This window comes from Malaclemys terrapin, chromosome 12, assembly GCF_027887155.1.
Source record: "Malaclemys terrapin pileata isolate rMalTer1 chromosome 12, rMalTer1.hap1, whole genome shotgun sequence".
Taxonomy (NCBI): Eukaryota; Metazoa; Chordata; order Testudines; family Emydidae; genus Malaclemys; species Malaclemys terrapin.
In genome coordinates this window covers 26974058-26986703 of record NC_071516.1, presented here as the reverse complement: position 1 = coordinate 26986703, position 12646 = coordinate 26974058, and the positions used below count along the sequence as shown (strand labels likewise).

The window sequence follows — 12646 nt, the reverse complement described above, 5'->3', positions numbered from 1 at the left end:
AAAAAAAAAAAAAAAATAGTTTAACTGAGCAACATAAAAAGGGATTCATTTACATACCTTCAGTATTTATTGAAAGTAGGCAACTTGCTATTTTAAAGATAATGAATGTTCCGTCATAGAAATATAAAAGCTATCTGCTAATCCATGGCAGTACTAGTAATGTAGCATTTCTGCAAGGTAGGAAAGAACTGCTTCTGAGTTCCAGTAAGGTAAAATGTGTGGTTTTACACCTACCCTTTTTTTTGACAGACCTATTTTACTAGCCTTTGTTTTTGTGGATTAACAATTTCTAAAACAGATTTCTTGGGTTTTAAACAATAATAAGAGAAAACCAACTAAGAACCTTTCTTCCATTTTTGTTTTCTCTGATTTCATAGGCTGTGTCAATGGTCCTTCATCTATGTCCATAGAAAATGATGAGTCCAGTGCAGGATCCTCACCAAGTACAACTCCAAATGCACCTTCAGAACAGAGCCCTGAGGGGGCAACAGCTGGAACAACAGTTCCTGCAGCTTCCGCTTTGACCACGCCTCCAGTATCCAGACAACTCCAGCCAGTAAATCCTCCATCTCAGCCACACAGTACTGTCAGTCAAGGTCCTCTTCCACCTGGGTAGGAGTTCAGTACTATTGTACTGTTTAGTTCTGTTTTATCTCACGTACTGCAAACAAACACCCATAGCTTTTGTGTTTTGCCCGGTAAGACTATCTGTGTAGTTTGATTGGTTTTGAGGCATAGGTTATGCAAGTAAGAAATTAAATTTGTTGGTATTTCTGTTCTCTTTGGTAACATGCCCTCAAATTATTGAGCTTTTATTCATCTGGCAACCTTTGTCTTCAAATCATGATGTGATCACGTAGTATGATATAGGTTGTAGTGAGCTAACATTGTTATTTTGAGGAAAGCAGTTATTGCTTGGGGTAATCAGGATCTAGAAGCCATCCTAAAGTCCTTAATTCCAAATAGCACAAGTCCAGTGAACACTGTAGCCATGATCCTACGTAGTCTTCAGTTGTAGAATTTGCCAGAGAATCAACCCCTTGCCACAGAATTGCACTTCAGAATGTAAGCATTTTTTTTTTTTTTTTTTCAAAACTGGGTGTCTGAACTTCATGATTGTGAAGAAAACCTTTCCAATGTGACCAGTGTAATTTATGAAGTGTTGCCTGCCTTAATCTGTAGGCAGCCTGAAACAGTAGCTCTGAGGAGTGTGAACTGCCCCATTCACCATACTTGCATGTAAACTCTGAAATCAAACGATAGAATTGGAAATGTTAACCTTGAGTATTTCTCTGCTGATAATTTCAGCAGAAATATCAAGCTATTGTTACTTATTCCCCAATACCAGGTTGACTCATTCTTCAGATGTTAAAAGTCCCAAATGCTGTATACTCATTACCCACTGACAAATTCTGTGATGCAGATATACGCTGTCTGCAAAAATCTGTGGCAAAATGAACATTTAGGGACTTAATAACATTGAATTTAATGAAAAAAATCTGTAACATATGGGGTAGAGCTGTACTGATTGTATTATTAATTTTTAAATTTAATTAAATAAAAACCTCAATTTTTTATTTACCTGTTGTTGCCACAAAATTTACATCCAGTTGGCCACACAGTAAACAGGGTCTTGTGTATATCTTTTATTGCACCAAGATCACAGGTGTGTTGATGCTGGAATACTGCTCAGAGCAGCTCCAGTTTAAGGACTTGGGACTCCTAAGATGCTTTCTTTTCAGGACTTATTGCCTGCAGTGCTTTTCCCATTCATCAAGCAGCTCCCAAGATGCTGGCTAAGAAGTGCAATTTTACTAGATTCCCAATCTCTGAAATTTCTAGCATTTCATAGGTGAGGATTTTATTTAATTTCACTCTGTTGCCAGTACACTAAAACATTTAGTAGCAGCCTGGTATAGAGTCCCCATACCCCATAGAATGGTTGGGGAAGAGGGGAACAAACAAGTAGGAGAGGATTTGAAAATATGTTTTAATCTCTGGGCACTTTAGTCTTTTCAAGAGTTAACTCCTTTTTGGTTCTCCAAATTGAGGAAAAGTTACCAAGAAAACTAGGAACCCTGCCTCTTTGTTCCTGTCCCTGCCCCATCATTGACCACTCTTTCAGTTTCTCTTCCTCTCACTTCCCTAGTCATCATTTGACCTCTGCCAAACAGCAGACAATGTCATATGCTCTCACTCACATTCAGTCACATATCTGGCAGCTTCCTCTTCATCATAGAGATGCTTCCTAGCTCCATGCCACAAAGTGTTCATCTTTGGTTCGTTTGGCTGTGAGCTATCCATCCATTGCCACGCTTTAGCATGAACAGAATGGGAGAGCCATCTGAGAGAGGTGAGCAGGTTTCAAGCCAAAATAAGATGGTGTGCAGGGTTGGACTGTCTTCACGGAGGGTTTCCTGAAGCTTCCTTCCTTAGCCACAGAGGCACCCTCTTTCCAGACTTCCCCATAACCCGAGGAAACTAGCTGGTCCTGAAGGCATAAAGCACCTCAAGACTAGATGGTATCCATAGGGTCAAAGAAACATCTTTAGTATCTTACAGAATGATAAAGCAGTATTTGTGCTATATGGAGAAATGGTCTGAGTTAAACAGGATGAAGTTTAACAAAGACAAATGCAAAGTGCTCCACTTAGGAAGGAAAAATCAATTTCACACATACAGAATGGGAAAAGACTGTCTAGGAAGGAGTACGGCAGAAAGGGATCTAGGGGTTATAGTGGACCACAAGCTAAATATGAGTCAACAGTGTGATGCTGTTGCAAAAAAAGCAAACATGATTCTGGGATGCATTAACAGGTGTGTTGTGAGCAAGACACGAGAAGTCATTCTTCCGCTCTACTCTGCTCTGGTTAGGCCTCAGCTGGAGTATTGTGTCCAGTTCTGGGCGCCGCATTTTAAAAAAGATGTGGAGAAACTGGAAAGGGTCCAAAGAAGAGCAACAAGAATGATTAAAGGTCTTGAGAACATGACCTATGAAGGAAGGCTGAAAGAATTGGGTTTGTTTAGTTTGGAAAAGAGAAGACTGAGAGGGGACATGATAGCAGTTTTCAGGTATATAAAAGGGTGTCATAAGGAGGAGGGAGAGAACTTGTTCACCTTAGCCTCTAAGGATAGAACCAGAAACAATGGGTTTAAACTGCAGCAAGGGAGGTCTAGATTGGACATTAGGAAAAAGTTCCTAACTGTCAGGGTGGTTAAACACTGGAACAAATTGCCTAGGGAGGTTGTGGAATCTCCGTCTCTGGAGATATTTAAGAGTAGGTTAGATAAATGTCTATTAGGGATGGTCTAGGCAGTATTTGGTCCTGCCATGCGGGCAGGGGACTGGACTCGATGACCTCTCGAGGTCCCTTCCAGTCCTATAATCTATGAATCTATGTCTTCAATGTAATTTTACAACCTGCTATTTAAGTTTGCTGCACTGCAGCAAATAACAAGCTGTCTACATTATGCTGATCTTAGAGCCTCATCATCTGGGCTAGAATAGTTTCCCTACAGCTCTGAACCATTCTGTTAGTTTACTGTGGATAAACTGAGCTGTGTACAGTTTGTCATTCTTTTCCATTTCCTGCAATTTGGTCACCCTCCTATTCTTTCAGGTATTTACATTATCTCACTGTGCATATAGAAAATTAGTGATAAAGTTTAAAATTTTAAAATACTTCAGCTCCTAATTACAGTGTCTGCAAAGTTTTATTCAGGTTTATGTGCCAGCTTGCTCTTTTCATATTCTGGATCCAGTGCCACTGACATCACATGGATAAAAATTGGATTCAAATTAATTGCTTCTAATTGGCTGCTGTCATCTTTGTGGCACACGCTTCAGAGATGGGGTGTTAGCTCTCTTAATACTTAGTGGGTAGAATTCCATCCCTAGCCTATTTGGAATTTGATTGCTATTCATTCTGCTTTTGAAGTGTTTGAAAATATTTCCTTTTAAATTACCCTTTTAAGTATTATGTTGTACCACTGCCTCCTGTACACAGTTTTAATAGATCCTGTGAACGAGGTACTAGTTATAAAAGTGCTTTGCAAATAATAAATATTTTATACAAAGTAATTATAGCATTTCTGTTAGCTTTAAACTGCAAATGCATGATTTGAATAATTTTCTACTTGAAACCAGACATGAATTGTTGTTCTTCAAGTAGTGTCCATATGGGTGCTCCACTTCAGGTGTGCGTGCGCCCCGTGAGCCTTTGATCAGAGATTTTTGGTGGTAGTATCCGTTCATCTTACACATGTGCCCTACATATCCTTATGCCTGGTACCAAAGACCTAGGGCTGTATAGGCAAACCACCCTCAGTTCCTTCTCAACCACCTCAGCCTATGACAGAATCTCTAGCATCTACCACTTGAAGTTTAGCTTTAGAATCTGCTACTTTTTAGTTTAGTTTAATGTAGTTATTTACTTCTAGTTTAATTTATGCTTACACTTTACTTTTTGTGTGAAGTTTGTTTTATGCTTATTTTACTCGTCAGATTTCATCTCTGGGATATGTTATGATCTCCAAGATTTAAGTGCTGCCTCACCTGCTGGGAGTCTGTTGGACATTCCTGGTGTAGTCACTGTTTGGGGGAAACACACTTCCCTCAAAAGTGTAGTATCTGCTCAGCATTTAACAGCAGAGCTAATAAAAACTGGGAGATTAGAGTCAGGCTCCTAGTGATGGCCTCAAATCCAGGCCAAGAGAACTCCCTGTACATTGGTCTCCAAGTGAGCATAGTGCTTTGTCAATTTCTGCATTGCATTCACCTAGGCCTTTGCAGGACAGACCAGTAGAGGTTACTGGAAAGACTCATAAAAGGAAGAGTACTAGTTCTCCTCATAAAGAGCCTATTTCAAAAAAGCCTGTCTTCTCAGAAAAAGACTGTTGGAGATCTCAGGTCCCGGTCTGGGTACCGCTGAGTCTCCAGGCTCCTTTGGTGTACTGTATCTAGGGCTCTGAAGTCTTCCAGAGGTCACGGTACCAAGCATGCCTAGTACTAAAGGCATCCTCTGCACTGCCCAAGAATGACCATACTACAAAAGTCTAAATATTGTACCTACAGAAAGGCAGTATCTACAGACCCCATGCTACATTCGGTACCTAAACAAGTCACCCAGGCTCCCTTGGTAACGATGAAGAAACAGACATCTCATGCTATTTTGGCACCCCCAAAGCAGTCATTATCTTTGATACCAGCAACATCCACCAGATGGGACCCGCCAAAGTAGCTTCAGCCCCTGGAACTGTCACTGGAACCGTGCTCCTTTTCAGCACAAATCCACATAAGTCATCATGGGGGAATGAGGTCCCTCGTTCTCTGTACCAAAGCAAATAAGTTATGGAACTCTGATGTATAGCCAACCATATCCTCATTTCAGCCTCTTACCTTCCAGACATACAAAACACCATGGCAGACTATCCCAGCGGACCTTTCTCCTGTGGTTATGAGTGAGAACTGGACTTGGGGGTTCTCAATCACATTTTTCTGGCTTGGGCAGTTCATGACTGTATGCTACCACTGCCAATGGGAAATACAGAAAGTTCTGCTTGAGAGGAAGCTTTGGCCTTCACTCCCTCGGGGATGCCTTCCTTGTTCCTTGGAGGAGAGGTCTTCAATGCCACTGATGGTTGAACAATATCAAATGAGATTGATCCAAAATAATATTGATTGTCCCAACGTGTGTAAAACCAGTCTAGTACCCTTACCTAATTCATCTTGGTTCTTGTCCAGCATGGAGTCTTCTGCCCATTTCCCATCTGCTATCTCAAGACTTTGGTCAGACTCTTCATTCCAACCTGGAGATTGCTCATCTGAGTTTGATGGCTCTTGGATATAGAGACTTCCTGTTCTGCAGAGATATGAAAGGTACTATTATATTAAATAGCAGAAAAGCATCCACACGAAAGTGTTATCTTCAGAAATGGAGGAGATTTCATCACAGCTTTCCATTGTTCACTCTCCACTATCCTTTCCTTACCTGTTGGAATTAAAAAACTCAGGACTCTTTCAGTTCTGTCAAGGTTCATTTAGTGGCTATAATAACCTTTTATTCCTCAACTGAGGGATTCTCGGTGTTTGCTCATCCCACAAAAGTAAGATTCCTTAAAAAATTGATGCACCTTTTTCCTCCAATTAGGGACCCTACTCTGGTATGGAATCTAAAGTTGCTCCTTAATTCTCATGAAAACCCCCTTTGAGCCAATGGCCACCTGTTCCCTTCTTCCCCTGACATTGAAAGTGCCGTTCTTGTTGGCCATTGTTTCTGCCTGAAGAGTTGGGGAAATGGGCGCTTTAATGGTGGACCATCCATTTACAATTTTTTCAAGGACAAAATTTCATTGTGGCCATATCCTAAATTTCTACGTAAGGTGTCTTCTTTATTTCACATCAACCAAGTCAATCCATCTCCCAGTTTTTGTCCCAAAGAGAAATCTGACTGATCAGGATGCCACTCTCCATACCTCGGATCTCAGAAGAGCATTAGCTTTCTATCTGGACAGAACCAAACCATTTAGAAAGTCTCCCAAACTGTTCGTTGTTTCAGTTGCTGACTGATCCAAAGGATCCACAATCTCCACCCAAAGAATCTCAAGATGGATCTCTGGATGCATTATCTCCTGCTGTAAATTGGTCGGTGTATCCCCTCTCCTTCTAGAGTGCTAGCCCATTCTCTGTCTACCTCTGTGGCATTAGTCATACTCGCTGGAAATGTGCAATGCTTCAACCTGGACCTTGATACATACTCTTTCCAAAAATTATGTGACGGTTTATTTCTCTAGAACTGATGCTGCAGTTGGTAGTGTAGTATTATCTTGAGTATTAGATTCGCCTCCAAAGCGCCCCACTCCTGATGGGGATACTGCTTGGAAGTCTGATATGGAGCACCCAGTGGGACACCTCTCAAAGAAGGAGAGGTTACTTATCTTGTGCAATAACTGGAGTTCAAGATGTGTGTCCCTATGGGTGCTCCACTACCCACTCTCCTTACTCTTTTTTTAGTGTTTCTTCCATGGGGCTTTGCGGTGGTGAAGGAACTGAGATGGTTCACCCATGCAGCCCTGTATGTTCTTGGTAAAGAGCATGAGAATGTGTAGGGCGCATGCACGGATTGAACATGTACTGCTACCGAAAGTCTCTGATTAAAGGCACATGGGATGCACACACCTGAAGTGGAGCACCTCTAGGGGGACACATCTAGAAGAGCTCCACTTACTGCATAAGCTGAGTAACCTTTCCTTTTTTAATTCTAGATGGGAGCAAAGAGTGGACCAGCATGGTCGAGTATACTATGTAGATCACGTTGAAAAAAGGACAACGTGGGATCGGCCAGAACCTCTTCCCCCAGGGTGAGTCTGTAGAAGACATCTAGCCTCCGGTGATATATCTAGGCTATAGTTTAGCTCAAGTTAATTGATTATTAATTAACTTGAGCTAGCTAACACTTTTTTTTTTTTTTTAATAAAAAATAGTCTCGATATTACACACTTACTCTAGGACACACACATTTGTGGGTTTGCCCTAGGCTGAGCCCTAAGGTAAATACCAAACACTAGTGGAATATCCAGACTAGCAAGTATAAACATGTTGGCTAGCTCCAGTTTAAAAAAAAAAAAATTCTAGTGTAGATAAGCCCCAGGAGACTTTGTGACCCAATTAAGAGCTTGCAAAATGCTTCTTTGGACCATCTGTATCCCTATATGAGTGGTACATGCTGGTGCCTTGGATGTGAGGCTTAGCCATTTTTTCTCTCTTATTCTCTAAGGATTTAAAAAAAAAATCTGTATGCATTGTATCTGTTGTGTTAGGGTTGGGGGAGAGGGAAAAGGTATAGGAAAAAGAGGAGTGGGAAGTTTTACTCACAGTCAGACACCAAGCAACTGTGTCTGCTTATAAAGAAAAAGGATGCTCAAGATCAGTCATGGTAAAAGAAAATAGATTGTTAGTCTTCCCCACCCTGGGGAAAGGAACCAAAACTGAAAAACCATAGCAAAGGTTACCACAAATAACAGCACATGAGTCTTAGTGAATCAAAAATACTAGGTTCACTAACCAGCTCTATATAAATGCTTCCCTGATTAGCTTTCTCCTGAGGTCTCTGGTTTCTATCCTGTTACCATAGCTCAGGTTCCCATCTGCTAACCTTGCTGCACACCTGCACCTTAAGCAGAGCTTTGCTACCCTACTCTTCCAGTCATTAATAGCCCAGCAGCCAAGAGCATTAGCTTTTACACAGGAGCACACATTTTGTATATTTGTCCTTTTCCTGGTTTTCTGGGGACACTGCATCTTTTAACCAAAAAAATATTTGTTTCCTTCACACTTCATTCATATCATATTCACACTCTCACTCCTGTTGCATACAAAACAAGAAAATGTAGAACTGCAGAGCAAATTGATCTCAAAGGGGAAAATACCACCCCACCCCACCCCCAACAGACGCACCAACCAATTGCACTAAACTTTACGTCTTATACATTGATATAGTGGAGAGAGTTTATCAGGTATTGATCAATACAGGTATTGCAACTGACCTTGCTTAATACCTGACCACTGCTCATTTCAGGTTTTTGGTGAATGTCACTTATTTCAACTTGATATGAAGTGGAAACCAAGTAAAATGTGGGCACTCTTTTGGTGTTGTGAGGTTAGACTAGAAGTGTGCCAGAGCATGAGAGTATCTCAAGTTTTGCAGCCAGAGCTGATAATGTTACTTTAATTTTTTTTTAAAGAGGCCAGTAGACTGCAATTACTTCACGTGTCCATCCCCTCCCTCAGATCTAACTAATGTATAATAACAGTAGTGACTTACACAGAGCCAGCCAGATGTGTAAAGCAGCTCTTGAGCACCATTTAAAAGCACGGCAAGTGGGGAGGCTGAGTAGATGGTGGTGGTGTGGAACAAAGTGAGGCTATGTCTACACTCCCGCGGTAAGTCAACCTATGCTACGCAACTCCAGCTATGTGAATAATGTAGCTGGAGTCGACGTACCTTAGATCGAGTTACTGTGGGGAGTCGATGGAAACTCTCCTGTCGACTTACCCTACTCTTCTCATTGGGGGTAGAGTACAGGGGTCGACTGGAGAGTGATCTGCTGTCGATTTGGCGGGTCTTCACTAAATTTTCTTTTAAATTAAATTAAATTAATGGAGATATCCTATCTCCTAGAACTGGAAGGGACCTTGAAAGGTCATAGAGTCCAGCCCCCTGCCTTCACTAGCAGGACCAAGTACTGATTTTTGCCCTAGATCCCTAAGTGGCCCCCTCAAGGATTGAACTCTCAACCCTGGGTTTAGCAGGCCAATGCTCAAACCACTGAGCTATCCCTCCCCCCCCCCCAGACCCACTAAATCGACCACCGGTGGATTGATCTCAGAGTGTCGATACTGGCTATAGTATAGGCCTGCTCTGAGAATAATTCTCATTTTAGATAGCACTTTTCTCTAGCTCTTTAGATTGTTTCAGCAGGAACTGTAATGGGGAGATGGGTGCTGACCACATTGAACTTTTCATTTAACAAAACTCCACGTCCAATTCCACATTTATCTCCTGCTTGCCTTGCTGCTTGTCTGACTCTAAAATGGTTCTAAGCCTTTGAGTGCTACGTGCTGCTTGCTGTTGAGACGCCTTATTTGCATTGTTTAGCTGGGAACGACGAGTTGACAACATGGGGAGAATTTATTATGTCGACCACTTCACTAGAACGACAACATGGCAACGACCAACATTGGAATCTGTCCGGAATTATGAGCAATGGCAACTTCAACGCAGTCAGCTTCAAGGAGCTATGCAACAGTTTAATCAGAGGTTCATATACGGGGTGAGAAGTCTATTCTGATATAGAGGGGAAAAAAGTATGATGGAGCCCCTCCCCCCCCCCACTCCCAAATGCCCCCCATCCACCTCCACTACAAACAGATCAAACTTCCTTCCCCTTCTTCTGCATCCCTTCTGCGCAGCTTTGTGAAGGTGCACACACTTGGGCTTGGCAAGGGGCTGTCAGAAGATGCCAGAGTTAAAGTTGTGCATTCTTTGAGGTGTATGGTGGCTGTGTGTTTGTGATGAGGTGTGTCTCTCTGAATGTGGGAGTAGAGGATGGTATGTACAATTGGAAGCCTTAATTTATTTCCTTTATAGATTCATAGATTCTAGGACTGGAAGGGACCTCGAGAGGTCATCGAGTCCAGTCCCCTGCCCACGTGGCAGGACCAAATACTGTCTAGACCATCCCTGATAGACTTTTATCTAACCTACTCTTAAATATCTCCAGAGATGGCGATTCCACAACCTCCCTAGGCAATTTATTCCAGTGTTTAACCACCCTGACAGTTAGGAACTTTTTCCTAATGTCCAACCTAGACCTCCCTTGCTTTTGTTATGTATGGCACAACTATAACTGACAAATGGTAGTGTTTGCTGTATTGTATATAGCTTGTGAAATATTTCTCATGTGGCAAAGTCCACCGATTTACTGAGAAAGGTCAAACTGGTTAGAAAATGGTTCAATACCAGCTATGGTTTAGATGTTGTTGCTAGCTAGCAGATGTTGTGGCTTTTTATGCTGGTAATGTTTGGAGACTTGTTCAGGTTAACTCTATTTGTATTCAGTCTTAAATGAATTCTAAATCTTAGTCACTTCACTATGTAGTATCTTCTCTTGGTTGGCCAAAGATTAGTATGGGAAGTTCACCCAGAGGAAGCAATTGAGGGATTTTATGCAGGTAAAATGCAATTATAGCATGTGAATGGGAGGAAAAAAAGGGGAGTTAAGCAATCCAAAATCCACCAAATACTAGTGAATGGTAGACTTTGACTGGACATCTCCAAATACTGCTTGCAGTTAGTTTAGCAAGACAGGTGATGTAGGTTTTTAGTTGCTACTTACATACCCACATTAAGCTACAAGAACAGAGCAGTGTGTTCCCTGATTGTGTTAGGCTTTCATGTATTGGATTCTGAGACTATGGCTACACTAGCACTTTTGTCTGTATAACTTATGTCGCTCAGGGGTATGAAAAAAACACACCCCTGAGCAACATAATTTACAGTGACAAAAGTACCAGTGGATAGCGCTGTGTCAGTGAGGGAGCGTCTCCTGCCAACATAGCTACTGCCATTCGTGGAGATGGTTTTATTATGTCGACGGGAGAGCTCTCTCTTGCTGACATACAGCAGCTACATGAGTGATCTTACAGCAGCACTGGTATGGCTGTGCCACTGTAAGCTCACTGGTGTAAACAAGGTCTGAGACTTGTTTCCCTTCTGTGTAGGGTGGGGCACTTTCCAAAGAAGAAAGTTTAATATTTAATCCCTTGGCATTGCAGTTACAGTTAACTGTACTAATTGCTGCAAAATATGTTAATAGCACTACTCTGAGCCCCTAGTTTCAGTTGGTCAAAGAGTGTTAAAGAGTCCAAATGAATAATCAGTTTGAAATAAATCTATATCTTTTCTGTAAGGAAAAAAAAATGTGGACAGTGATGCCATATGTAGCACTAGCAAGAATGCATTTGCTTTAGTGATTTATGGCTAAATTAGAAGTCTGGAGAGCAAATTGGTGGTGGGTGGTCATGATTAATGCACCATTTTTGTGTGTAATCTGTAGAACCAAGATGTTACCCCCACACAGAATGCAGAGTTTGATCCTCTTGGCACCCTGCCACATGGATGGGGTAAGTCTTATTCAAATGGTGTTTTATAACATAACTTAAACATTAAAGCATACTTCTGCCAAATTATTTTACCAAATGTTTTTGATCGTACTTTGCTTTTTTTTTTATGAAATCTGAATTTAAATCCCCTTTTTATTAAATATAATCAAAAGTACAATTTAAGAACCAGCTCCTGATACGGTTTATATGCAGTTCCATAAATAGATTAAAAAGTACCCAGTATTATTCTGTTACACTTCTAAGTTGCAACTGACTTTTTTTTAAGTGTCCTTATCATACAACATGGACTATTTCCTGCTGCTGTTAACCATTTTAGTCATACAGATTGTTTTGTATTGTTTCTGGTAGAGAGCCAGTGCTTGGAAAGTTTTTGTTGGTCTTGGTCTTGAAAGCATTTGTATAGTTCTGCCAGCCCCTTTGTGAAAAATATTTCCCGCATAATTTCAGCAGTCAATATTGAAGGAACAAAATGGACACCGTGTAGAATCAAGCACGTGGGTTTATTACACACAGTGTTGGCGGAGTGTCACCTTGCTTATTAGGCTCAGAGACACTGCCAAACAATTGATTACAGTGAATTATATGGATTTTCCATGGGCAGAGGGAAGTGACGGGGTAGGAGGTCCCAAGCCCCTGGATAGGTCTAGCAGCAAGACAAGATAAGCACAGTTGCCAATAGTCAAAGATTACATAATGTCTCCGCCCATGGTTTCAGGTTAACAAATAACATACAATTAGTACACAGGGATTTTTCTTTAAACAATGTATAAACTGTATTAGTATAAAATATATATGTTGAATTCTGATTTGGGTCCATAGGAATGAAGTAGCTCCTCTGATTGTCCAACAGGTACATACCTTGGGATTAAAGCAGAAAAATATTGAAAAGTATATGGCAATAGAAATTGTCTTTCAAGTTGCTCATTTGTGCTTCTAAAGGCAGACACTGGTATCTGGGAAGGG

At 41.2% G+C, this 12646-nt stretch overlaps 1 protein-coding gene across 2 annotated transcripts in view; it reads left to right on the top strand.

Annotated features, from left to right (window-relative positions):
- ITCH (itchy E3 ubiquitin protein ligase) overlaps window positions 1-12646 on the top strand; it is a 108585-nt gene that overhangs the window by 65982 nt on the left and 29957 nt on the right. For both annotated transcript variants that reach the window (XM_054045447.1, XM_054045449.1), the window contains 4 exons: window positions 378-612; window positions 7264-7359; window positions 9657-9831; window positions 11617-11683. In XM_054045447.1, the coding sequence (XP_053901422.1) occupies window positions 378-612; window positions 7264-7359; window positions 9657-9831; window positions 11617-11683 (573 nt within the window). The remainder of the gene's footprint in view (window positions 1-377; window positions 613-7263; window positions 7360-9656; window positions 9832-11616; window positions 11684-12646) is intronic.